This window comes from Punica granatum, chromosome 4, assembly GCF_007655135.1.
Source record: "Punica granatum isolate Tunisia-2019 chromosome 4, ASM765513v2, whole genome shotgun sequence".
Taxonomy (NCBI): domain Eukaryota; kingdom Viridiplantae; phylum Streptophyta; class Magnoliopsida; order Myrtales; family Lythraceae; genus Punica; species Punica granatum.
In genome coordinates, this window is record NC_045130.1 from 15130274 (window position 1) to 15157990 (window position 27717).

Consider the following 27717-nt stretch of genomic DNA (forward strand, 5'->3'; position numbering starts at 1 on the left):
TTCATCTTCCTCGTCATTTGTGCAGACATAAATCAGATCAGAAATATTTTCAAAATACCATGCTTTGGTTTCCTGTTAATAGCATCCCCCTTTTTTCCTTGTTCCATAGGAAGTGCACTTTCGTGTCAGTTTCTTAATGGAGTAAGACACAAGAAATGCATATAACATGGTTTTGGCAAGAGGTGAAGTGATCTCAAAGAACCGGCGAAATGCTTCCTGTTACGAGATACCGGGAATCAATCTCGATTGTAATTGTTGTATATTAATTGTAAATTAGTCAGGCTAGGAATCTACAGATTTCTTTCTTAGTTTAGCTCTTTTCCTTAGCATAGAATAGTTTCCTTTTGGCTCTTTCCTAGCCGGAATATATGTAATTCCTGTTAGAGTTGAATGCATTGAGCTCTATTCCATTATGATTTCTATGATGGTATCAGAGCATCATCGCTTCTGAGAACCGATCGATATTTGTCTGGCTGAAGATGACGAAGGAAGGAGAGGATGGTGTGACAGGCACCAAGAGTGAGGTGCCATCGGTCTACAAGCTCAGCTCCTCTGACAGCCCGGGGAATACTCTTATCTCCTGCCATCTCAATGGTCTGAATTACCTGACATGGGCTCGGGCTATGACCACCACGCTGAAGGCAAAAGACAAGCTGGCCTTCATTGAAGGAAAAGAGCTAAACTAAGAAAGAAATCTGTAGATTCCTAGCCTGACTAATTTACAATTAATATACAACAATTTCAATCGAGATTGATTCTAGGAATCTCGTAATACTTCCTTTAAGATTTTCTAGTATATGGTCAAAGAGATCACAGAATAGCGAATATCAACAGCAAAAGTCACTTCCTCAATTTTATCTATGGAGTTCAACGACGATGAAAACAAGAAACAATTATTACTGAGTTCCAGAGAACTTAGTAGATCGCATAAATCATTTAACTAATTGAAGATGCACTAGATTTCAGTTTTATGAAGGGTATCGACAAAAAAGGTTAGTTGCAGCCTCGTAATCAGACCAGTCAAGATGCTAATTATGGCCAATATCTCCTCGACAAGGAACCATCGTCCTGTTCAGGCCGTTCTTTAGTCAGTGGTTTTAGTTTATCTAACTTCTCCTTGTCTTTGTGCTTTCTGTTTCCTTAAAGTCAAAAGGACATTTATGTTCTGTCGAACAATCGTGCAGCTTTACATGGAGAATCATGAGTTAAGTGGACCAAACTTTCTAAATCCTTCATGCCTATAATTTTCCTCTTCAATTCAGTGAAGCTCATGTAACGATTTCTCATCACCATAATAAACCTGAACATAATCACGATCAGCCTTCTGTAAAGATGGGCAAGCAGTGGCAGAAGATAGCTGAACTAGGAAGGACACGAAGATTATCGTACCTGAGAACCAATGAGAGAGCGAACAACAAAATATCAACTAAGAGCAAACAAGTGGCAACGATTTACAGTACCCTTAAAATTTCTTGGGTAAGAAATATTCTAAAAGCTCACACAGATGTTCAAGGAGGAGTTTGGGCTGTCGAGTGAAGTCTTCATGGGGTATGTAGTTCTCCTTCATGGAGGAGAGAGCTCTGCTCAATTCTGTCATTTGGTGTCAGATCAGTCTGAATTCGGGCCTTCACCGGAGTTCCATTAGCCAGCAACCCATTAGCTGGTTTTGGCACCAGCAGTCATTGTTAGCCCCAAGTTCCATCTTGCAGCACCTCATTCAAGCTAATACCTAATAGAGAGCAAGGAATGCTCAACTATCCCCAACATGTGGGGTGATGAAAGGTGATAACTTGGAAATATAGCTTTGACTGCAAAAAATTCAGCGGTTTCATCGCACAGAAAGATGATCTTATTCAAACACTCAATTTTTTTGGAAACAGCATATACTGTCGGTCCTAATTTAGTTCTGCATTCACTTCAAACGTGTCCAGAAAATGACAGGTTCAGCAATATTTGACTTTTCATGCAGTGGAAAGGATCAAAGGTAATCCCGAATTGACGTCAAGGCAAAAGTAGTTAACTAATAAGGGAAAAAAAAACCACCAAATGAAACAGAAAATGGCAAAAACCTCGCCGGACCACTATATTATCCTCCTTGAGCCACTTTACCTAGCATTTGTCAAACTCTTTCTTCGTTTATTTACCCTCTTCTTGTTCCATTTTAACTCTATAGGCACTAAGTAGACATCTGATAAATTAAGGTTCCCCAGTCACACAGGCGAGACCTCTTCTTGTCTTGGCACTTTGTCAATTACATTATTGGATATTTTTAAGATAAGAGTGATCTAAGACGTTTACCACCTGGTCCATTTAAATAAGCTGTGCCGTATGACCTACCTGACAAGCCATACAACCTCGGTCTGCTACCTCTTGGGTGTTTTGTAAGCGAGACATATAGAAGAAACAAAACAATAACAGAGTAAGTTGGAGTTACAATTCCAATTAAACTAGTCATAAGGCTTTCCTGAGGATTCCCATCACAAAGAGAGCATGGTTTAGTAGTAAAACTTGTAAGATATCAGAATGAAGAGTTTGGTCTGTCAAGCGATGGGGCTGTGATTCAATCGTCATGAAATATTGAGTCTCAGTCGTTTGAAGGGGACTTGCAGAAAGCTTAGAAAGAGCTCTCCTAGATTCGTTTATTTTTACAGGTCGGCGCTCATTATCTGCTTCTGCATGCAGGACCCTAATCCCAGCACTTTACTTGCCTCTGCTTACTGATTAAAGCAGATTGAAACTTTGTAAATAAGTGCAGAATGTTCTCATGTATGTATTTTCTATCACTTGTGCTTTTGCTTTTTTTTCGTTCTTCTTGATTGCCGGGGTCAGATAATATATTAAATCCTAAAAGTTTTAATCATACAAAAGTAACATTTTTCTTGTTAGCAGAGTTTCAGTTCAGAAGGTCTTGGGAAAGAAATCAAGCCAGGGGAGGCCCAGGACATTGAGAAGCTCTCCGTGAACCTTCGACGAGAACCTCAGGCAACGATAAAGCTCCAATTACACCATAATTTTACTTGGGATGCAACAGCAAGTATATTAGCGATGCTATGGATCTGTTAAACGGCAGTAAGCGGCATTAGTTATTGTTTTTGTGCAACGCAAGGCACTCTTTGTGCCGATTGATATGTCCAAGAATTCACATATAGAATCCTCCAAAGATGGAGGCAGCAGCATTGATAATAACCGAAAAATTAGTCAATCTTTTAGAACATATTATTGTTTTATTCTAGCTAGCTCCAGAACAGTGAAAGCTTCATTTCAATTTCATTATTTATTATTATATTTTTTCAATGGCGACAGTTTATTTCTGGACTCCAAAGAACACTGATTACAGAGACTAGGTGCTCTGGTGGCTTTGAAGGTGTACCTTCCTACAAGCATAAGGTTATGGAAGACCAACCATGTTATATTCGATATTGTATTTGATTATAACCTTCATCTTGTTGGCTTAACAGCATGTTCAATACCTACACGAACAGCTTTCCCATTATCAGATTACAGGAATGCAATGAAAAAAGCAAAATGTTCAACGAGGAAGACATTTCAGAATACTTCGAAGAAATGACAAGGATTTACAATAGAAGTGAATTACTGATCAATTTATTGCCATACTTATTAAGGACAGCCATTTGCGAAAAGGAAACTGATATTACAAGGTTCCAAGGATGCTTCCATATATTACTCGCCTAAACATCGCATTGGTCACATAAAACAGTAGCTCGCCTTGGTGTTGAATTTATCCTATAAGATAACAAGCATAAATCATTTAAAATGCACTAAAATCTAACCTTTGAAAGGCCACGACTCGTTCCCGACAAACCAGTAGTTGCCGCCTTGTAATTGGATCCCTGAAAAACTGTTACAGCAAATTCGTTGCTGACTAAGAAACTGGTCCTTATCCTCGCCATCCTTGACAGCTTTGTTCTTTCTGTTTCCATTACAATGGAAAGAATGGTTCTGTTTCCTCGAAGAATCTTGCAGGGCCCCATAGAGAATCACGACATAAGCAGAACTATCTTAAACTTCCTGCCTATATATAGAAGTTCGCTGTACTTCCCCGACACTCAGAGGACTCCATTAGCCATTTTCTTGTGCCTTGTTGCATCGGGTTTAAGTATGATCAGCCTCATAAATTGGGCAGCAAGTGGCAGAAGATAGCTGAACTAGGACGAAGTCGAAGAATCTCCTATTTAGAAAGTGAAGATAAGCAGAACCATGACTCACCCGCCCATAAGGGACAATTTGTCATCTACACGACTGATGAAAGACGTTTCACATTACCCCTGAAGTATCTGGGAAATCAAATCTTCCAACAGCTCCTGAAGATGTCTGAGGACGAGTTTGGGCTGCCAGGTGATGGGCCCATCCGGATGCCCTGCGATGCAGTCTTCAGGCAGTATGTAGTACTGCACACGCGACAAGGGGTCACTAAAGATCTTGAGAGAGCTTTGCTCGATTCCATTGCTTCATGCCATTGCAATCTGGATTCCAGTCTTCAACAGAGCTTCATTAGCCAGCGGGGCACTCTTTGCAGTTGAATAACATGTACAAAACTAACAAGAGCTTGTAAATTTGGCAAGTCACAGTCCGTATAATATTTTTTTCTTTCTATTTTTAAAAGATTCATCAATGATGTCTAGATATTCTTGTAGAAAATTGCCAAATGGATAATGGTCATCACTCATTAGTAACTAGCTGTTCAAATGCCAAAGGCCATTGATTCCCAGAATTTTATATGTCATCCGTCGTGAACAACTCAACTAGTACTATAAGCATGCAATCTGACTCGTGCTACTCACCATAAACCTTCTCATTTTGTGCTTCGATGTTGAATATTTAGTAGTTCCATGGAGAAGTGTAGTTAAGGATAAATTTCGGTCCTCAAGCAAGCTGAAAATAATGAGAGGAATGCAGTTTTGCACAATTCTTTCACCGATGCTAGTTGGCACCCAAGATATTGCAATCATATCTTGAACCACTTGAAAAGTTTTTCTTATATCAGGAAGATATATTAGTTGTTACAATAGAGACCGGACCTTTGTTGTGTTAGACTACTTGAAAAGTTTAATCCTTCCTGTTTTCCGTGAGGGACATAAAGCAGATAAAAAATATTATCAAAATACATGTTCATATATCTTATTAATAGCAACCCCTTTCCTTTCCATGATCCGTACAATTCCATAAAACATATCAGTGCACATTCATGTAAGTTTCTTCTTCTGGAAGAATCCTCACTTTTAACGGAGTAGGATGCCAGACATGGATATAATATAGTTTAGAGGTGAACTGATCTCTATGAACCAATGAGATGCTTTACTCAAAGATTTTCAAGAATACTTTGAAGGTGGCGACTGAATAAGGAATACTGACAGCATGAGACACTTCCTTGATTCTATCTGAACAGTTTGACGATGATAGAAACAAGAAACAGTTACTACTAATTACAAGAAAACTTAGACGGACATATATATTTGATTCTGCTGTCTCCATTTAACTAATCACAAAATGATAAATTACAACTCGCCAAAGTATAGCATCGATCACATAAATCATTAACTATAAATAAAAGTTGCACCAAATTTTAGTTTATGAAGGGCCTTGACACGTGCTGACAAACCAGTTAGTTGCAGCCTCAGAATCAGATTCCAAAAACTATCTGTTCTTGCTAATATTTGCTCATCAAGGAGTCATCATCCTCCGAATTCTGGCAGCTTTTTAGTGAGTCCTTTTACTTATTATATTTTGTCATGGCAACAATTTATTTCTGGAGGATATCAAGGTTAATTACGAGACTAGGTGCTTCCGTGACTTTGAAGAAAAGTGTACCTTCCTACAAGCATAAGGTTATGAAAGATCAAACATGTTATATTCGATATTGTTTATAACTATGACCTTCTCTTTGTTTATTTGATTCTGCATGTTTAGCAGAATTGATGGCTTAACAGCACAAATATTAATACATATATCAACAGTTTTCCCGTGATAGAAATGCAATGAAACAAGCAAAAGGTTTATTGAGCAATATACTTTAGAATACTCCAAAGAACTGACAAAGATTTAAGGTAGAAGTAAGTTCCTCACTTTATCACCATTCGTTGAGGACATACATATGGGCATAAGAATCTGTTATTACAAGGTTCCAAGGATACTTCCATATGTTACTTCTAAATATTGCATTGGTCACATAAAACAGCATCTTGCCTAGGTATCAGTTTCATCCTATAAGATAAAAGGCATAAACAATTTGAAATGACCAATATCCACCCTGTAAATGGCCACGACTCGTTCCCGACAAAACCGGTAGTTGCAGCCTTGTAATTGGATCCCTGAAAAACCGTTAAAGAATTCGTTGCTGGACTAAGAAACTGATCGATATTCTCGCCATCCTAGAGAGCTTTGTGCTTTCTGTATCCATTACTTAGGAAAGAATAGTTCTGTTGCCTCGATGAATCTTGCGGCCCACCCATCAAGAATCACGAGTCAAGCAGAACTTTCTTGAACTTCATGCTTATATATAGAAGTTCAGTTACACTTCCTCGACACTCAGAAGAAGACTACATTAGCCATTTTCCAGTGCCTTCTGTTTCGAGTTCGAGTATGATCAGCCTTGTAAAATCGGGCAGCAAGTGGCAGAAGAAAGCTGAACTAGGACGAAGTCCAAGAATCTCCTATTTGGGAACTGAAGATAAGCTGAACCATGACTCACCTGCCCATAAGGGGCACTTTGTCAGCTACACAACCGATGATGAACGCTTCACATTACCCCTAAAGTATCTTGGGAATGAAATCTTCCAACAGCTCCTGAAGATGTCTGAGGATGAGTTTGGGCTGCCGGGCGATGGGCCCATCCGGGTGCCCTGCGATGCAGTCTTCATGCAGTCTGTAGTACTGCTCATCCGACAAGGGGTCACTAAAGATCTCGAGAAAGCTTTAGTCAATTCCATTGCTTCGTGCCATTGCAATCTGGATTCGGTTCTTCAACAGAGCTTCATTAGCCAACAGGGTATTCTTTGCGGTTGAATAACATGTACAAAACTGACAAGAGCTTGTAAATGCTCGTAAATTTGGCAAGTCGCAGTCTGTACATTCTTTTTTTCTTTTTGTTATGAAAAAATCATCAATTATGTGTAGTTTTTCTCATAGAAAATTCACAAATGGAAAATGGTCATTTACTCTTCTCTTTTCTTTGTGCAGACATAAATCAGATTGAAATACTGTCAAAATACATGTTTTGAATTCTTGTTAGTAGCAACCTCTTTTCTATTCCTTGTTCCCTGCAATTCCATTAAACATGTCAGTGCACATTCATATAAGTTTCTTCTTCTAGAAGAACCCTCACATGTAACGGAGTAGGACACAAGACATGGATATAATATAGTTTCTGCATGAGGTGAATGTATCTCGATGAACTGACGAGATGCTTAACTCAAGGATTTTCTAGGATACTGTGAAAGTGGCTTCCGAAAAATGAATAGTGACAGCAAAATACACTTCCTTGATTCTATCTAAACAGTTTGATGATGATAAAAACAAGAAACAATTACTCCTAAGTTTCAGAAAAATTAGACAGACGTATATATCTCACTCTGCTGCCTATGCATTTATATAATCACAAAAAGGACAACAACTTGCCAAAGTATAGCATCGATTTTAGTTTATGAAGGGCCTTGATTCATATTGACAAACCACTTAGTCGCAGCCTCGGAATCAGATCCAGAAAATTACCTGTTGTATTAAATGGATGGAACTTTCTTAAACCCACCGTGCCTATAATTTCACCAGTTTCGGTTGTGTTTGGTTTTAGAGTTGAGTTTTGATTTAATTGGTTTCTAATGATTGTGTTATTGAATTATGAAAAAAAGTGTGAAAAAGTAATGAATAGATAAGAGAGAGTAATGATTGTGTTGTTGAATTGTGGAAAAAGTAATGAATAGTTGAGAGAATTTAGTATTGAAAATTGAATTGAATGGTTAAAAAAATTGAAGAAAATAGAAAAAGTAATAATTATGTTGTTGAATTGAAGATAAGTGGAGTTAAGTGAAATAGAGTTAAAAAAAATTTTAAAGGGCTGAAATTTCTCAAAGGAGAAAAGGGTTACTGCTTATTACAGGTAGCACATCGTGCAGAGAGATAATTGAGGTGTTTCATTCAAACTCTCGAATTTGTTTGAAACTGCGCATATAGTCGGACCTATTTTTGTTCTGAGTTCATTTGAGATATAAAATGAAAGATTCAGCAATGTTGGACTGAACTTACATGGGCTCGGATCATCTGTAACCCAAAAAACTTAAGCCAGTGGGTATTAAGGTCTTGCCACATATAACCCCCTTCCTTTTTTATCTTGGGGCTGGTGTGGGACAATTCATTTGCCCCCCACCGCTACTTCCATCACCAAACCTCACGTGGCAACGTGTAATCTTATACATGTCACGTGCCCTTAAATGTCCAAACCTAGTCATGGGGTCCCACACTATAGTCCTCATTGGACTACGGGCCACCCCCCTGAGTTACGGACACGCCCTCACGCTCCCATCTAGTCTATGGGTGCACACTCGGGGCGCACTACTTGCGGCACTCGAGTCGGGGCTCGTGTTGGGCGTGATGTGGGCCTGCAATGTGTCACCCCAAGATCGTTACTTTTTGAGCTCCGATACCACATGTTGGATTGGACTTATATGGACTCAGACCATTTGCAACCCAAAACTTAAGCCAATGGATTATTGGACATGTCCCTCACCTCTACTTCCATCAAGCAATATGTGATTTTTCATACAATTGAAAGGATCAAATGTAATCCCCAATAAATGTCAAGACAAAAGCAGTTAACTAATGAGGCAAAACCACTTTACGAAACGGAATAGGAATAGAAAACCTTGCCGGACAACTATATTATTCTCCTCAAGCTACTGTTCCCAGTAGTTATCAAACTCTTGTATCATTGATTTACACTCTTCTGGTTTCGTTTTAACTTTGTCTAACCACCGAGCATCATTCGTTAGTTATGTTCACCTAGTCACATAAGCAAGACCTCTTCTTGCCTTGTCAATTTACTTTTATGGGAATTTTAAGATGGAGTGATCTAAGACCTACCACCTGGTCCACATGAATTATCTATGTCATGTAGCTACCTGACAAGCCACCGATATCATCCTCAATGTGCTTCCTCTTGGTTGTTTCTGTATCGGAGAGATTTAGAATAAAGAAAATAAGAACAGAGTTAGTTCGAAGTACGATTCCAATTAAAGTAATCACATGGCTTTCCTAAGAACTCCAGCCACAAGAAGACCAAAGTTTGGTGGAGTTGGACCCATAACTCACTATGCAGCTCGCTTGTTTGCTTCTTTACTCACAGAAGAAAAACTCTCATCCTCCTCTAATAGTTCGACATTTGTAACTTCATTCTCTCTGTCTCAGCGAACTTTGTTGATCCAGAGATAGTACAATATGATAAACCCAGAGAAGCTACTGGAGATGTCCACGAAGTGGCGGAGGATTGCAGCTGGAGGAAGAAAAAGAATTTCATTCCCGAAGACTGGTGGTATTGACTCAGGTGTGGAGTATTTGGCTGAGAAGGGACATTTTGTTGCCTACAGCACTGACCGGAAGCAGTTTATGATACCATTGAAGTACGTCAACTGTAACATCTTCCGGGAACATTTTAAGATGTCAGAAGAAGAGTTTGGTCTATCAAGCGATGATTCAGTGTTCATGGAATACATAGTCTCACTTGTTCGAAGGGGAGCAGCAGAAAGCCTAGAGAGAGCTCTCCTAGATTCTATTAGCTCTACAAGGCAGCGCTCGTTATCTGCTTCTTCTTCTCAGGAGCCGAAATCCCAGCATTTACTCGTCTCGACTTACTGATTACAGCAGAAAGAAACTTTATAAAGAATATATGCAAAATGTCAACGCGTAAATATATATATGGAATTAGATGCTTGGGAAAGTGAAGCAAAATCACTTTCCAGGTAACCTTATACTATCGCTTGCGTTTTGGTTGTTTCTTCCTCGAACTTCTTGATTACCGGGATCAGATAATCGATTAAATTCTGAAAGTTTTAATCATGCATAACATTTTTCCTTTTAGCAGAGTTTTCATTTCAGAAATCTCAAGATATTAAATCAAACCCGGTTATCGAGAAGCTCTTTTGTGAACCTCAGACAAGAACCTCATGGCGGGAACAAGTTCCAAGTACACCATAATTTTAATTGTGATGCAATGGCAAGTAAACCATGATTGTTAAAAGAGTGCAAGACAAAGTAATTAGTGACGCCACTGAAGGTAGATCCGTTAAATGGCGGTAAAGGCATTAGTTATTGTGGCTGCATAATGCCAGGGGGCCTCTCTGTTCTTATCGATATGTTCCAGAACTAATAGGATCCTCCAAGGATAGAAGCAGCGCCAATTATCATGACCGAAAAAGGTCTGTCCTTGATTTATGACTTACAATGACTTTAACGAGATTATTCTTCAACTATACCTTGTTGTTTTCCATCTTGTTTATCTTTTAGCACATGCTCTCGTTTAGATCTAGCTCCAGAACAGTTAAAGCACGTATATGCCCCTGTTGTCATGCTGCTAGTTTAGGATCTTTGAGTGTTGTAGGAGAATTTGTCATCTAAGATCATCCGGGTCCACGGATTTGCTATCTTGTGCAACTAAGAGGCAAACCCAACAAATAATTCATCTTATGCTTCCTTGGAGCTGATTTTGTGGCCATGCATGATGAAGTAAGGAGATAACACGCAAATCTTGTTTCCGAGTTAACTAATCACATGGCGATGATTTCCTAGGCAGTTTAGAAACATGGAGATAATGATATGCTAATCAAGCGCCTCCATTAAGACTTCGCTAGGGGCGAGAAATGGATACGAAATAATTCCCCTTTCCATGCCCTCTAGTATGGGTCCACAAATTAGTGATGTCCTGCAACAACTGGACAGAACTTAAAGAAGCATGAACATTATTGAAAACAACTTTAACTCCGATTTGACTGATCAAATGGGTTTCCTTCAAGCTCACAAGACAAGAAGAAGCTAATGTCTGTTGGAATGTCTGAGGCCTCTCTCCATATATAGCCACTACCATCTCCGTATCTCCATCAACTCACCATAAACCTTCCATCTCTCATAGTTCAAAGATCTCGCATCCTGCTTCTTACACAGTCGTTGGATCCAGCCAAGTCTGCTGAGACAACATGATCAGTCCTAAGAAGCTCATCAAGCTCGCCAAGAAATGGCAGAAACTAGCAGCAAAAGGGAGAAAAGGGATTTCCTTTCCAAGAACCGATGCAGAAGGAAAAAGGGAAGTAGCTGATAAAGGGCACTTTGTGGTCTACAGCTCCGATCTGAAACGGTTCATGATACCATTGGCTTACATAAACACCCGCATATTTCAAGAGCTTCTTGAGAGATCCGAAGAAGAGTTTGGGCTTTCAAGTGACGGGCCGATCATGATGCCATGCGATTCCGTCTTCATGGATTATATACTCTCCGTTGTTCGAAAAGGCGTGTCAGAAAGTCTGGAGAGAGCTCTACTTGATTCAGCTGCTACATATTGGTGCTTGCTATCGGCTTCATCCTGTCAAGAACTAAATAGCCGACATTCGCTTGTCCCTGTGTACTGATTGGAGAAGAGTTACACTATTGTATAATACGTAGACAGATTTTGAAATAACATTCTTCACAGCAGATTTTATGATACAGATCTTTGTTACATTTGACAAATATTAAGATCTCTGCCCTTTCAACAACAAAAGCAGATACAGATTCCCATTACCTAAATAGTCTCATACAATGTCAACATTCTTGGTTTCTGTTGTCGTTTGTGGTTTTGATCTAACAGATAGTCGAGCAAGACATTCACCAACAGAGAGACACAAATTACAAGTGCCCTTTGTTCTGCACGTAATTACTTTATTTCACTGGTGACTGAACGCTCGCACATCTATGTCTACAATACAAATCCGAGGAGTTACACTGGAACTAAACCTTATTTAACAACACGGATGCAACCGCAGACTGAAACCCATAACTGACAGCATGATATATTAGCAGCGAATGTAAACATCAAATTTCTGTTGCAAGTTTCTGAAATTCAACAATTGGGTGAAGCATAATATCTTTATACACAACAGTGGAAGCAAAGATACGAAGCGAAATCTCTTTGGAAACTCCGAGTTGCAAACTCATTTTGCCTTTCAACGATTGCAGGACAGGAGTTTGAATGGAATGTGGCCTTGCACCTCTGATGAGACACAAACAACAGCGCCAGCCACCAGTAATTGGGCCAGTTTGAGCCACAAGCCTCTGTTTGTTTAGTTCAGAGGCTATTCATTATCGGTTCCGAAGTTATTATGTTATGTGATGCATGAATATGCCAAATCACTGAATCGTGTCTTGAGTTGGGCCAGATCGATTGCATTCATAGTACTCCTTAAAATCCACATATAACTACTTTGTTCCACACTGTCTCAAGCTTCTCAGTTCTAGGTTCGAGGTTTAAAAAAGAAAAAAAGAAAAGAAAAGAGAAATCAAACCCTTTTTATTCACTGTTATGACTTTGTGATCGTTTTGATCATATTCATCAAAATCATAATGTGTTTAATCTTTCCAGGTTATGGGATTTCATGGTTTTATGAACCTCCTGTTAGGTCCAGCAATGTTCTATAACCACCAGACACCGTCGGAGGGCTAAGTATCTTCTTCTTCATAAGCTTCCTCTTTGAACAGATGTTTGACACTGTAGTTTAACTAATCACATGACTTTCTTTGGAGCTCCCGACAAAATGAAAAAGTCACTTCTGGTGCCTTCTCCATTCAAACAAAGCCCCACTTTTCCTCTTCCCACTTCAACAATAACATATATATAACTCAAAATTTATGAATGAAATTTGAGACGTCTATAAGACACGGTTAACAGGGTTGAAAATCATTATCAGTTCTCACTGAGATAATATGAAGTGAACTTTTCGTTTGATGCTTTTGGATTGAATGTGGGACATTGCGGGCCTTGTTATTCTATTTGATCGATATTTTTGGGCTCTTTTACGATTTTCCTATAACTACTTACATGCTCTAGGATATCATCCTCCGGTGGTGTGCTTCAACGGAAGTGTTGTGGAAGAAACAAGACAAGAACAACATTAGTTCAATCTCGATTCCAATATAACTAATCACATGGTTATCATGAGAATTCCCAGCATGCAAGCTAAGGTCCTGCAAAGTGTAACCACCAAACATAGCCTAAATAATATCCTCTCCTGTTTTTTCTGCTATCTCCCTCTTCACAGGAAAAGACATGGTTGGTTCCGTAGCTTAACAGCTCAAATGGCTTTCCTATGAAATGCCGGGACAATGAAAGATACATTTGATGGAGCTTCTAATGCCTTCTCCATATAAACCAAGCCTTCCTCATCTCCTCAAGCAGACAAGTTCATCAAATAAATCTTCTTATATCCTCCTCCACCAGAGAAGCTGCTAAATCCTACATTATTACTTCCTAGAAGTAGAACAGCATGATCAGCCCAAAGAAGCTCGTTATGATGGCTAAGAAGTGGCAGGACAGAGCAGCCAAGGGGAGGAAAAGAATATCTTTCCCGAGAATTGATAAACCAAGCCTTGCTGAGAAAGGACATTTCGTTGTCTATAGTACTGACGGGAAACGATTTCCGTTACCGCTGGAGTACATTAACCATAACGTCTTCCGGGAGCTCTTCAGGATGTCCGAAGAGGAGTTTGGCCTGCCAAGCAACGGCCCTCTCGTGATGCCATGCGATTCGATCTTGATGGAATATATAGTCTCCCTCATACAAAGAGGTGTGACAGAAAGCTTAGCGAGGGCTCTGCTTAATACCATTGCTACTAGTCGATGCTTATCATCGGCTTCTTCATGTCAAGAACTCACCAGCCAACATATACTTATTTTTGCTTACTGAGTTGTCGTCCTGTACATATATATATATATGTATGTATGTATATATATGATACAAATCCTCGCAATATGGTCTCTCCCATTTTTAACCTTCATCGTATTTTCACTTTGAGCAGTTTGTCCTCAACACGAGAAACAGAAACGTAAGATGTACATTGTCTTGAAATAGATGACAATAACTAGAGACCACTATAACAAATGATTGTCTATTGACTGAAATTCTTCTGCCTTTCCCAGGCAATTGAACATTCGGCTCAAATAACTTTATTCAGCTTGATAATATTCTGTCAAAATCAGGATGACGACCCATTATTGTATAATCCTAGATCATAACTTGACTGATAATTGGCAGCGATGAATGTTACAGCACCAGACACCAGACAATAATTCCACATCAGAGCTAGGAAACTGCAGGAAGTCCCCCAGCATGAGTCACCCGAACTCCGTTTTCAATGTTATGCTTAGACATACGGTTCGAGAAATCGACTTCACCCAATGCTCGATACCCTTTAATTGGACCCCCATAGCAAATACGAGGAGAGAATTTTCAACTGAGAAGTTCATTCAGATCATAATGTTTGTAGACAATTATGTTTGTGTTTGTATCAGTAAGGGAACAGGTGTTTGGAATGGGATGCGACCTGAGAAAGCAGGGTATGCTTGATTCTGCGCATGGATAGAGAGGCTAAAAAGTATATCATTAAAGATATTCTTAGATTTGAGTCACACATCTCAATCTACTTTAGTTCCCCATACCCTGCATGTTTTGTCCCAGATCTAGTTGTCCTTCACATGCCTACTAGATGATCTGCCGACAATTTCACCCTTAAAATGACACGGCAAAATTGTCCTCAAAAGCCTGATATTCTTGGGGGTGGTCGAGACTATCTATCTTCTTCGTGGATCATGCCAACAAATCGAGAGATTCTCGTTTAGTCTCAAACCAATATAGATCAAACTAATCATATTGTATTGGATATATGAGCACACGCTTAATATGAGGAAAATACTCTCAACTAGCCTAAATTCGTAACCGTCATCGATTTTATCCACCACATCATTCATGATTCTTAAAAAAAAAAAATGATGATTTTTAGCCATATTGATTGAAAAACCTTTGTATGGATTTTGTATACACTTGTTTTATTCCCGTGTTGGCATGTGAACCCCCTTCAGTTTTCTTCCTTAGCCAACATATTTATGTTAGTATACACTTCCGTCCGTATCATCTAGTATTTGAAAACTTAATAAGTCCCGACTAATTTAAGCATGTATCTAGTCGGTCCAATGAAAATAAAATTCTCGCTATCTTAAATTTTCTCGTTTATACTTGTATAAGATAGTATTTGGCCAAATGTGAACTGCCTTAAAACTCTATCGTATTTGGGTCTGACACCCTTTTTTTGGGGTATCGAAATGGGGAATTAGGACTTTGGTCGGACGATTTCCCATGAATTGCTAACTTATTGCTCTTACCGACATTGTCAACCATAAAGTGCTAATGAACCGTATGGTCAATCACTGTCACCATAATTCCCGTAATATAATAATATTTAAGCCCCCATCTGCCCTCATCATCAATCTTCCTTCCCAATTTCTCTTTATCCCTTTTTCTGGATGAAGTTTTTTCCTCTTTTTTTTTTTTCCACATTTCACTTTTTGACAGGTCGACACTCGAAAAATATGGGAAGATAAAAAAAAAAAAGAGAATAATTTTCCCCTTGTTTTTTTTATAGCAAAAAATGAAAAATATTTGAAATTTAAACATATACTTTCTGATATGTTTTGTTTAAGGTTAATTTCGTTTTCTCCATTAAGTTATTTGTTTTCCATCACTTTTCCATCCATTTAATTATTTTCCTTTTATCCTTACTAATTTATAGAAAATAAAATAATTTCAAAAAATTTAAAAATTAAGAGTGAATAGGAGAGAATAGAATGGTCATCGATGTTGCCCCCCACCTCTCCTCTTCTTAATTGATCTGCTGCTTTTTTGTTTTTTTTTTTCATTTTTTATTTTTAAATTTTTTATTTAATTTTCTAAATTATTAAATTTAGTTTTAGAAATTTAAAAATATATACAAGTGACGCGATAGATAACGGAAATTACTTTTGGCTATAAACAATATAAATTTGAAAGTGCATATTTAAATTTGAAACAACTTTCAATTTTGGTTGTAAACATATTAGGAGGCATATTTCTTTTTTAAAAAAAAAAATTTGCACAAAAAATAATCAAAAAGAGAAAGGTAAAAAATACTCAAAATTAGGTGAAATCCGCTCTTTGCGCAAACAATGCAAGATAAAATCTTTTATTATTTTCTGCCTACATAAATTTAAATTATTTTAACTCACAAGTAATGTTTGAACAATTAAAATTACCACAGTATATAAAATCAGATGTTAATATATATCACCCGGGAAATAAATAAATAAATATATATATATATATATATATATATAACCACAATAAAATGTGCCCTTATCGACAGAAAATTCTGCCCAAAGGGGGAAATTCCTTTGCAAATCTACTAGTCTATAACCATTTGATACCATCTACACTCATTTTATTCGCACTATATTTGGAATCAATTCGTGAGAAAGATCTCATTATTCGTTGATTTATATATGAAAATTAATTGTACTAGAAAAGCATCAATGTTTATACATGACATAAATGTATGTATGGAAAATAAATTTACCGAAAAAATATCATTTTTTATTCTAGATAAATATGTTCAAATTAAGTCGAAGAATTGACTCAGAATCATCTAACATATATCTAACATCCTTTGCTAACTTGTTGGCATGTCCGGTGACAAGAGAAAGTGTGTTTAAATCCTTATAGTTCCCATCGTTCACACTAAACTTTGAAATGAAAATGTCACAAATTCTTTCGATATGATATCCAGATTTTGTGAATAAATAAGTGAAGTGATGCATGTACTCAGAAGTTTATCAAGAAAGTTCCTTATTTTAATCAATTAATTTTCCGGAACTAATTTTAGGCCCTATATAATTATTAACTTGAAATTAGTCTTTCAATTTGGAATTTGGAGTTTTGTTCAATGTCATCGTACTTTTTATATTTTAAATTCGAGCGATATATACATTATACAAATTGTCAAAGCCAACTTATTTTGGAAAAATTTATTAATATTTCTAAAATTATATACATTGACATCTTTGGAGAATGGACCGTTTTTACAGCAAATTCGAGTAATATATACATATCCTAATTTTATTTTCTCTCGACATCTTAATTTAGAATTTATTATCATCTTATAATATTTCCAAAATAATTGAGATTTTCTTTTCAAAGATTGTAGCATAGTGAAAAATATAAATAAGTGACGGATGCGTTGCTCAAAGAAATGGGTATGCCAGTTTTACTATATCATGCCATAAAAATGCCAATCTCATTGCTTGTAATACACCCTAGAATGTTACCCATGCTTTACATGCTTGTACAATATATTTGTTTTCAGGGTAAATTGCACCGGTGGTCCAAAATATTTTACAAATATATCATGATGGTCCAAAAAGTTTTTTTCGCTACATGATGGTACAAAATGTTTCAAAATTGTTTCATGATGGTATAAACCGTCAACTCGAGTTGACGCCGTTAACATTTTGCTGACGTGGCGCGTCCTATATGTCACTTTTGTTACGTGGAACCAATCATAGTGCGTCAAGTCATTTAAGACAAAATAAAATTTTAAAAAGTCCAAAAAAATACAAAAAAAATAATTTTAAAAATACAAAAAAGAGTAAAAATTTTGAAAAAAATAGTAAAATTTTGAAAAAAAAATAAAAAAATATTTTAAAATTTTGAAAATTAGAAAATTATTTTTAAAATTTTGAAAATTCTTTTTAAAAATTTTAAAAATTTTAAAAAATACAAAAAATACAAAAAGAGTAAAACTTTCAATTCTTTCCCCTTTTTGAAAATTTTCCCCTTCTTTTTCCCCCCTTTCCTTCTTTTTCCTTTTTTTCCCTCCTTTTTCCCCCTCCTTTTCCCTCCTTTTCTCCCCCTTTCCCCTTTCCTCTTCCCCTTCTTTCCCCTTTCCTCTTCCCCTTCTTTCCCCTTTCCTCTTCCCCTTCCTTCCTCTTTCCTGTTCCCCTTTCCCTTTTTCCCCCTCCCCCCCCTCTTTCCCCTTTTCCCCCCCTTCCCCTTTTTCCCCCTCCTTTTCCCCTTTTCCCCCTTTTCCCTCCTTTCTTTTTCTTTTTTTTCTCCCTTTTTCTCTTTTTGTCTTTTTTTCTATTTTTTTAAAAAATTAAAAATAATTTTTTTTTTCAAAATTTTTACTCTTTTTTTGTATTTTTTTTTGTATTTTTTTGGACTTTTTAAAATTTTATTTTGTCTTAAATGACGTGGCGTACTATGATTGGTTCCACGTAACAAAAGTGATACATATGACGCGCTACGTCAGCAAAATGTTAACGGCGTCAGCTCGAGTTGACGGTTTGTACCATCATGAAACAACTTTGAAACATTTTGTACCATCATGTAACGAAAAAAACTTTTTGGACCATCATGAAATATTTGTAAAACATTTTGGACCACCGATGCAATTTACCCTTGTTTTCATTTACTAATTTACTGATGAAGTGTTTCTTATTGCAATATTCTAGAATTTTGAAAAGATATATGTTGCTATTGTAAAAATACGTTTACTCGGCATTCTCGGCATTTTCAGTTTTAGCTATAGGATATGGTAGAAAAATAAAAGATATTAACAAAAAAAAGTACAATATCGATCAAGAACAGTAACACTGAAACTAATAATGGAAAATTTTAGAAGTAAAAGGAAGCTTCTGACAAGATCCATAAAAAATAGTGACTATAGTTTCAATGAATTAACCAGGATGAGATACAAAAATTTAAATGAAAATTTTAAAAAAAGAGCAAGGGAAATGAGGGGTTCCACCAAAAAAAAAAATGGAATGGATGGTCTCTTATCCTGAGTTATGAATTCAATAACCATGTACTTTTTAATTTTAAATTTGCATAATAAAACAAATGAAAAAGATATTTTTTATCCTATAAGTTTGACATTCAGTCAATTTTGGTCCTAAAAGATTTAAAAGGTTAATTACATTGATAGTCCAAAAAGTTTTTTTTGCTATTTGATGGTACAAAATGTTTCAAAGTTATAATATGATAGTACAAACCGTCATCTCGCCATTGACACCGTCAAGCCGACCTTTACAAGACTGTAAATTTTACATCATCATAACTTAAAACATTTTGTACTATTAAGATACAACTTTAAAACATTTTGCACCATCATATAACATCCCACAAAAATCGGTTTTGCACTATCAGTGTTGGCTTGACGGCGTCAATGGCGAGATGACGGTTTGTACTATCATGTTACAACTTCGAAACATTTTGTACCATCAAGTAGCAAAAAAAACTTTTTGGACCAACCTAATACATTATTAAAACTTTTTGGACCACTAGTGTAATTTACCCAGATTTAAAATTTCCGAATCAGTCTTATACGTTTGCTCCGTAATATAGTTTCGGTTTTATAAGTTTTAAAAAAGACATTATTAACCTATAAGTTGGCTTTCAATTAAAATGTAGTCATATAAATTTCGAAAAAGAAAAATAGTTTTGGTTCTATAAGTCACAAAATTGACCAAAATTGCCTTACAAATCAAATGTATATGACTAATTCAATACTTTTAAAACTTATAGGATCAAAATTGACTGAATGCTAAACTTATAGGACCAAAAATATCTTTTTCCCATAAAACAAAACATAGATATGAATGATTCTTTTAATTCTTTCAGACGAATGCGGTTTGTGGCCCTTTTCATCATTTGATGATGATATATACATGAGTCTGATCTCGAAGGATTAGGAGGTTCGCATCCAACATACGCTCCGTGAAGGGAACTTTGGTGTTTATTGGCTTGCATTGCGAGCCATTCCCCTCCCTTTCGGCACTCATATCCTTGTTTCGATTTCTAATGGCTTGGTTATGTTTGGTTTTAGAGTTGAGTTGAGTTGAGTTGAGTTGAGTTTTGGTTTTAATTGATTTATAATGATTGTGTTGTTGAATTATGAGAAAATGTGTGAAAAAGTAATGAATAGTTGAGAGAAAGTAATGATTGTGTTGTTGAATTATAGGAAAAATTAATGATGAGATAATTTAGTATTGAAAATTGAATTGAAGAGTTAAAAAAATTGAAGAAAAAGGAAAAAGTAATAATTGTGTTGTTGAATTGAAGATAAATTGAGTTAAAGTGGAGTAGAGTGGAATAGAGTTAAAATTTTTTCTAAAATCAGACGGGTTAGACTCCTTGTTGTTAGGCGATCATGTAGGAGTGGTCACATTTCGTTTATGTTCTTTTTAATTTAAGGGTAAATTGCACCGGTGATCCAAAATGTTTTACAAATGTTTCATGATGGTCCAAAAAGTTTTTTTCGCTACATGATGGTACAAAATATTTCAAAATTGTTTCATGATGGTATAAACCGTCAATTGGCCCTGACGCCGTTAACATTTTGCTGACGTGGCGCGTCCTATGTGTCACTTTTGTTACGTGGAACCAATCATAGTGCGCAACGTCATTTAAGAGAAAATAAAATTTTAAAAAGTCCAAAAAAATACAAAAAATAATTAAAAAATACAAAAAAGAGTAAAAATTTTGAAAAAAAATAAAAAATTATTTTAAAATTTTGAAAATTTTAATTTTTTTTAAAATTTAATAAATACAAAAATACAAAAAATAGTAAAAATTTAGAGAAAATAAAAAAATTATTTAAAAATTTTGAAAATTTTAAAATTATTTTTAAAAAATTTCCTTTTTTTAAATTTTTTTTTAATTTTTTTAAATAATTTTTTTTTTTTTTTAAATTTTTTTTTTTTTTTCTTTTTTTAAATTTCTCTAAAATTATTTTTCCCCGTTTTCCCCCTTTAAAATTATTTTTAAAAGTTTTAAAATTTTTCAATTATTTAAAAATTTTCGGCCACATCAGCAAAGAGGTGACACGTAGTAGCCACGTCAGCGTCGGCTTGACGGCGTCAAGCTCGAGTTGACGGTTTGTACCATCATGAAACAACTTTGAAACATTTTGTACCATCATGTAGCGAAAAAAACTTTTTGGATCATCATGAAACATTTGTAAAATATTTTGGACCACCGGTACAATTTACCCTTAATTTAATTGGGCTTTAGCCCTGTAAATAGAAATTAATTGATAAATTTCTCTATATAATTAGGGTAAATCTTGGATGCATCCCCAAAATCTAGGGGGAAGAATATTTCAGCACGAATCGGGAGGAAGCCATATAGAAAATCAGGTTTTAGGGTTTTTAGGGTTTCGGGTGATTGAGTATTTTTTTCAGGGAGGTTATGAATTTAGTATAATAAATAAAATTTTTAATAATTAATAAATGAAAATATATTGTGTGTAACAGACATATCACGTGACATTATATCACAAGACACGTATAATTTTATTATTATTTGCAATAGTTTTTTTAATGATATTTCTAAAAAATAATAAGAATGGGTGAACACTTATTGGCTCGTGAGATTGACACGTGATATACCCATCACATATAAGACTTTTTTCTAATTGAAGGAGCACATGTAGTCCCATAACGAATATTGAATATAAAATCTCTGAGTTATCAGGTGACATCGTGGACCACTGTACTACACATTTTTTATTATTAGTAATTGAGTATCTTGGTGCACACGAAATTCACCACATGATATAAACATAAAAATTTATACATCTGATCCACTTATTTTGTGTTTGTATGTCACTAATTCAGATCTATGAGCATAGCAATTTCTATTTTTTGCTTTATTTAATTCAAACTACGGGAGAACACATTTCAACTCATCAGGTACAAAAAGGCAGCACACAGACCTAAAAAAAAAAAAAGAGAGGAAAACAAGAGAGTAATATATTGACCCATCAAGGAGCCAAAGGAAGAGTCCTTCTTGATTTAATGGCCTCGAAAGCGTCCTGAGCCGGGCCTAATTAATTTAGAAAAACGAACGTACCTTTTATCTGTATATTTCTTGTTGGTGACTTTAAAACTGCCTTAGTCGTTTCGATCAATTTGAACGAATTAACATATGAATACTGGCCATGGTCGGCCACGTCCAGAGACCATCGCAAGCCACGGTCGAGGCTGCATGCATGGCGACGCCTTGCTACCTGCAGCTAGCCAAGCTGGTGAGCCTGACCGGTCCAACCGACCGCAATCAATATCAATATCATCAAGTCCATCCTGATGCTTCAGCTTAATAAGTCATCCCGTGGAAATAAAAGTATAGTAGAAGCATCCAATTTCAGCTGTCCTATTTTGAATTCCAATTATACGACCCCACACTTTTTCCACTAAAAAGAAAAGAAAAAAGAAGAAGTAATTGAGTAAGGAATTCCAACGGTTTTTGTCTCTCGTGCCGGGCGGCTTAATTCAGTCTCTAAACAAAAGCTGAACTAACTGGATCTCTCATGTAAGTCGAGATATAACTCAGCCTGTCACGTAGAGTCGACGTATCCTAACCAAGTATAATATGGTTCCGACCAGGCTGAAAAAGACCTTCTTGCCCTATTGCTATGTAATTAATTCCTTATTTGGCGGCTATATATCTGATATACTTTTCCACTGTAAACCCCACGATCAAATTGTGATAGGGACATAATAAACGTGGTAATTAGTTATAATGTATGATTAACAATTACATGGTAAACGAGGTTAGTCATTGTCCCGGATTGTCAATTTCTGTGTGTTCTTGAGTTACTGTCGACAGTGGTTAATTAGTATAGTGCGCTGATGTGATTAATTAACCATAAAGTTTATTCTTTCGGTTAATAGCCTATCAAAATACACGAGTGTAATTGTCTTTGTTTATATATATAATCCTAACTTATTATTTTTTTCGATTACAAAAAAAATTCAATACCTAATATAATGAAAAAGAAATCATAAATAACTAACAAATGGACACAAATAGTTTCACTAGTCCTCTGGGTCAACAAGCGATGACGTCTGCTATTACGTTACACTCTCTTTTGATCATCTTTATTATTTAAAAAAAAAAGACTCTGCAGGGAAAGTCAGGAATTGGAGAAAGACCTGAACTGCGATTTTATAGATCAAAAATAAAATCAGGGTGCAATAACCAGCTTTAAGTAAATATCCTGCCCGTTTATTTTACATTTCCAAATGAATAATAAAATTATTAAAATTAAAAGTCTGCTGATAGTCATTTTCCTTAAGTCAGTATTTTATAGTATTTCACTAAGCATAGATATGCAGTGGGCATGAGGTTGGTCAAAAACTATTGGAATGCACGTTGATATTTAATCATAAGCACTCTTATCTTAATTAATTAAGTCTCTTAATGCAATTTAGTTAAATATTTTGGTACTTAGCTTTAGTTAATTGATTAGCTAGCAATAATATCACATGAAGCAAATATAGTTGGTCCAATAGGCCAAACGATTAACTGGACAAAAGAAAATGTCCAAATGATTACATTAAAAAAAAAAGGGCAATCATCACATATTTCCTTTGCTTCATAATCCATGGGCAAGTCACAGCACATCTATCTTCTTTCTGCTTATTTTAATTTTCTTTTTAATAGCCCATGTGCACTAATATTAGGGTGCAATAATGTTCCAATCCTTATATTATTTTTTCGATTATGAATGAGGTGACTGTATCTATTATAGGAATATAGAAATCATAATAAATTCTAACTCCTATAGTTATCAGGCATGTGTCACTGCATTGTATATTTTTTTCATCTAATCCTACCATTTAGAAGGTGAAAAGATATTTCTTATTCTCTTTTTTTCATAAAAATTATTTTTTCGATAAGAATACGAGAAGTATTCTAAGCATGTCCACTAGACGCTGAAGATCTTGTTTGTTTCTCATTGCTCTTCATTTTATTGCAATTGATGGGCATATTCACAGTGAACCCAGCAGTCCTTGGATTGGACGGGGTCCAAGTCAACCCAATAAAGCTCAGGCCAATTAACCCCTTACCCATATAAACATTGAACCCCGCAATATCAAACAGTTCGTAACTAATGAAGTTCGTCATGCAGTGATCAAATCTCGTAACGAAGAAGACAATGGAATCCTATAAATTAAAGATATTAGATGATCCTCCCTCCCGAATTAGTTTTTAACAGTGATCGGCCCCCTTCGTATGGTGAATCACATCGGATAATGTTATCCTTCCTTTGCCTTTGCCATTTCCTAGTATGGACACTGACCCAACAGTCCACAGGGGTACGAAGTTTCTCTTTGACCGGCGCGGTCATAATTGGAACGCCAAACTCTGTACGTTGACGAAACGCAGCTTTTGGCTGCTATATTTCTTATTTTTCTATTATCCATATTTCCCATCACATGAAGAAAAATTTCGAGCACTTTTCCCTCTACATAATAAATCAACTTTATAGTTAAATAACGATTAATATATTTTAAATATTCCATTGATCAGAACCCCCTTTACGACCAAAACCTTAGTCCAACATCACCAACTATTGTATTGTATTGTATTAGGCTTGCATCCCGACCATCCTTATATATAAGGCCAATTTCCATGTGGGATTCCTTGTGGAGAGACAACAAACAAGAACCACAACCAACAGAGAGAGAGAGAGAGGGTTCAATAGAAGGGAGGTGTGTGCGTACTCTAGATAGTAGAAATGGGTGAAGCCGACGAGATAAACTCGAACCCGGTAACACCGAGGCCGGCCGCGGTGAACCTGACCCCGCCCATATCGGCTCCGCCATCCCAGTACCACTCCCCGTCCCTGTCAAGGTCTCCCCTCCTCACGGCTGGGGGCGACCAGATCGAGGCGGTGCCCAAGACCAAGACTCCCAAGAGCATAACCCCGAAAATCTCGACCCCGAGAATCTCTCTGACTCCTCGGTTCATTACTCCCCTCGGGAGCCCGATCAGGAGGGCTCTGCACCTCACGAAGCTCGATCCCCAAGACGCCTGGCTTCCGATCACTGAGTCTAGGAATGGGAACGCGTACTACGCCGCCTTCCACACCCTTTGCTCGGGTATCGGGATTCAGGCACTAATTCTCCCGGTGGCTTTCACCTTTCTTGGATGGTAAGACATATATGGTGCTGGAAACCGAGACCAATCCGAAATGATAATTTGGGTGACATGATGAATGACAGATAATATGTGCTGGTTTTTGCAGGACATGGGGAATCATATGTATGACTCTGGCATTTATATGGCAACTGTACACTCTCTATTTGCTGGTGCAACTCCATGAATCACATGAGAACGGCATGCGCTACAGCCGATACATGCAGCTTGCTAGTGCCGCTTTCGGTAAATTCCCACGTTTCTATTAATGATGTCACTGAACGTTCCGAAGTTTGAACAACACAGTATTAGTTTGGATTATTCTTATACGAATTCGCTGGCAATAACTCGTTGTCCCTTAATTTTTCAGGCGAGAGGCTGGCGAAATTATTAGCGTTGTTCCCGATTATGTACCTCTCAGGAGGAACGTGCGTGGCCCTGATCATCATCGGAGGGTCCACCTCGAAGATGTTCTTTGATCTTTTGTGCGCGGGAACCTGCAGCGCAGAGCATCTCACTCCAGTCCAGTGGTACCTTGTGTTCACGTCCGCAGCCGTGATCCTGTCTCAGCTCCCCAACCTCAACTCGATCGCCGGTGTGTCGCTCATCGGTGCAATCACGGCTGTTGGGTACTGCACCCTGATCTGGGTCATCTCTGTTTCGGAGGGAAGGATGCCTGGCGTCTCTTACAACCCGATCCGAGGGAGCACAGAGATTGCCAGGGTTTTCGATCTCCTAAACTCGTTGGGGATCATCGCGTTCGCATTCAGAGGCCACAACCTCATTCTGGAAATCCAGGTAATTAAGATAGTTTCACTAATCTACTTAAATTTTTTTTTTCCTGTGGAATTAACTAATCTACTTACAGATTTAATTAATTGAAAACACCATTGACTTATTTAATACACCACATGTTGCTTCTGATTGTCTTCTTTTGATGCTGGAGAAATTTGTTTTTTAATCAACCGTGGAAACAATAATATTTTAAATGATCTTACCTCACAATATTATGATAAAGAAATTACTAAAGTGATTGACTATTTGTTATAATCTAATAGATACTTTTTTATATTATCTATCGAGATAAAATTACTAAAAAAAATTTCGCGAGAAACTTATTAGTCAGGTCATTTTCTCTATATTATGTCTCTAATGGTAGTGCAAAGGATTTAACTATTCTCAATAACAAATGTATTTTATCAGGAAAAAAATAAAAATAAAAAATCTCAATAAACAGTCCTCATTTGGTGTTGTTACTGACCAAATGCAGAATAAGAAGGGCTGTTGAATGTTGACTTTGACCTTCAGCGTCAGGAATAGCTTCAGTAGCGATCTGTCTAATCAATGCAGCCGAAGATGTTGAAAAAATCACTTTAAAAAATGGGTCAGAGGAGGCCTCCTTGGCTTTATAATTTGTCCTTCTCGCTCGTACCTAATTTGTATAATAATCCAGAATGATTCTAATTAAGATCTTCCAGCCCACCCGGCTACTACGTTAGGTCGGGTCAGATCGGCAGGTCTAGTTTATCGCATGTTGCTTGAGAAAGATGGATTGTGAATTTTTGTTTGGGTGAATTATCGACCGTAAATTTTACAATTGAAAAGATCGAAACCTTTCTCGTATATGTGTTGAACGTGTTATCGGGTTCTGCAGGCGACAATGCCGTCCAGCGAGAAACATCCATCCCGGGTGCCAATGTGGAGGGGTGTCAAGTTTGCATACCTGATCATAGCACTGTGCTTGTTCCCTCTCGCAATTGGTGGCTATTGGGCATATGGTCACATGGTACGGAACATTCTCTTTATGAACTTGATCAGTTAAATTTGAAGTAATTACAGTCTACTTTAAAGGTTAATCTTGTTATACACGATAAGATTCATTTGTTTATTACTCAATGAAAACACTAATTAGTAGTCCGAGTATGAGTTTTGATTGAAGATTTCTTTCAACACAGATCCCGGAAAATGGTGGCATGCTGACGGCCCTATACGCATTCCACGGTCAGGACACCGCTCAGTCCCTCCTCGGGCTGACAGCTCTGTTCGTGATAATAAATGCGGTGAGCTCGTTCCAGATCTATGCAATGCCTATGTTCGACGACATGGAGTCCAAGTTCACCATGAGGCTGAAGCGGCCGCTGCCGTGGTGGCTGAGGGTCATCCTGAGGGCAATGTTCGCATACGGGTGCTTCTTCGTGGCGGTGGCGATCCCGTTCCTGGGAAGCCTGGCTGGGCTGATCGGGGGGATCGCGCTGCCCGTGACCCTTGCGTACCCGTGCTTCATGTGGCTCAAGATGAAGAGGCCCAAGATGTATGGCCCAATGTGGTGGCTCAACTGGTTCCTAGGGGTCCTGGGCATGGCCCTTAGCGGGATCTTGATTGCCGCCGGGGTTTACGTCGTCATTGACACCGGCATCAAAGTCAGCTTCTTTAAGCCTCAATAGTATAGTGCGTGAAATCAAGAAGAAAAAAAAAAATTATTGGGTCATGAGAGACAAAAAAGGAAAAGGATAAAATTTCATGGAAAAGTATATATAGATATTCAATGTTTGTCATTTGTTCTTCTTTTTCTTTTTTTTTTTAAAGTTTCTTTGGTGGGTTGTTGTGGAATTTTTGTAATGATGTTCTCAAAACAGAAACTAATTGACTCGTGAAATGGAATGGATTCATTTTGAAA

The 27717-nt window shown here is 37.0% G+C and overlaps 4 protein-coding genes across 4 annotated transcripts; all 4 read left to right on the forward strand.

The window, feature by feature from the left end:
* The first annotated feature begins 6600 nt into the window (after nucleotides 1-6600).
* LOC116204165 (auxin-responsive protein SAUR68-like) lies at nucleotides 6601-7023 on the forward strand. The gene has a single exon (XM_031536239.1). It carries the CDS (start codon nucleotides 6601-6603, stop codon nucleotides 7021-7023), a length of 423 nt encoding a protein of 140 aa, XP_031392099.1.
* Nucleotides 7024-9447: 2424 nt separating this feature from the next.
* On the forward strand, nucleotides 9448-9864 carry LOC116204166 (auxin-responsive protein SAUR64-like). Its single transcript, XM_031536240.1, has one exon. It carries the CDS (start codon nucleotides 9448-9450, stop codon nucleotides 9862-9864), a length of 417 nt encoding a protein of 138 aa, XP_031392100.1.
* A 1150-nt stretch (nucleotides 9865-11014) lies between these two features.
* Nucleotides 11015-11703, forward strand: LOC116205319 (auxin-responsive protein SAUR68-like). Its single transcript, XM_031537890.1, has one exon. It carries the CDS (start codon nucleotides 11199-11201, stop codon nucleotides 11625-11627), a length of 429 nt encoding a protein of 142 aa, XP_031393750.1. The 5' UTR covers nucleotides 11015-11198; the 3' UTR covers nucleotides 11628-11703.
* A 12828-nt stretch (nucleotides 11704-24531) lies between these two features.
* Nucleotides 24532-27717, forward strand: LOC116206302 (lysine histidine transporter-like 8). The gene is made up of 5 exons (XM_031539133.1): nucleotides 24532-25055; nucleotides 25150-25286; nucleotides 25411-25838; nucleotides 26695-26826; nucleotides 26996-27717. The coding sequence occupies exons 1-5, from the start codon at nucleotides 24640-24642 to the stop codon at nucleotides 27482-27484; spliced, it is 1602 nt and encodes a 533-aa protein (XP_031394993.1). The 5' UTR covers nucleotides 24532-24639; the 3' UTR covers nucleotides 27485-27717.

Bases quoted from the DNA above. Each gene is read 5' to 3' on its own strand.
- LOC116204165 (XM_031536239.1), top strand. From the start codon at position 6,601: ATGATCAGCCTTGTAAAATCGGGCAGCAAGTGGCAGAAGAAAGCTGAA.
- LOC116204166 (XM_031536240.1), top strand. From the start codon at position 9,448: ATGATAAACCCAGAGAAGCTACTGGAGATGTCCACGAAGTGGCGGAGG.
- LOC116205319 (XM_031537890.1), top strand. From the start codon at position 11,199: ATGATCAGTCCTAAGAAGCTCATCAAGCTCGCCAAGAAATGGCAGAAA.
- LOC116206302 (XM_031539133.1), top strand. From the start codon at position 24,640: ATGGGTGAAGCCGACGAGATAAACTCGAACCCGGTAACACCGAGGCCG. The intron at 25,056-25,149 runs GTAAGACATATA...TGGTTTTTGCAG, and splicing joins GCTTTCACCTTTCTTGGATG to GACATGGGGAATCATATGTA. The intron at 26,827-26,995 runs GTACGGAACATT...CTTTCAACACAG, and splicing joins ATTGGGCATATGGTCACATG to ATCCCGGAAAATGGTGGCAT.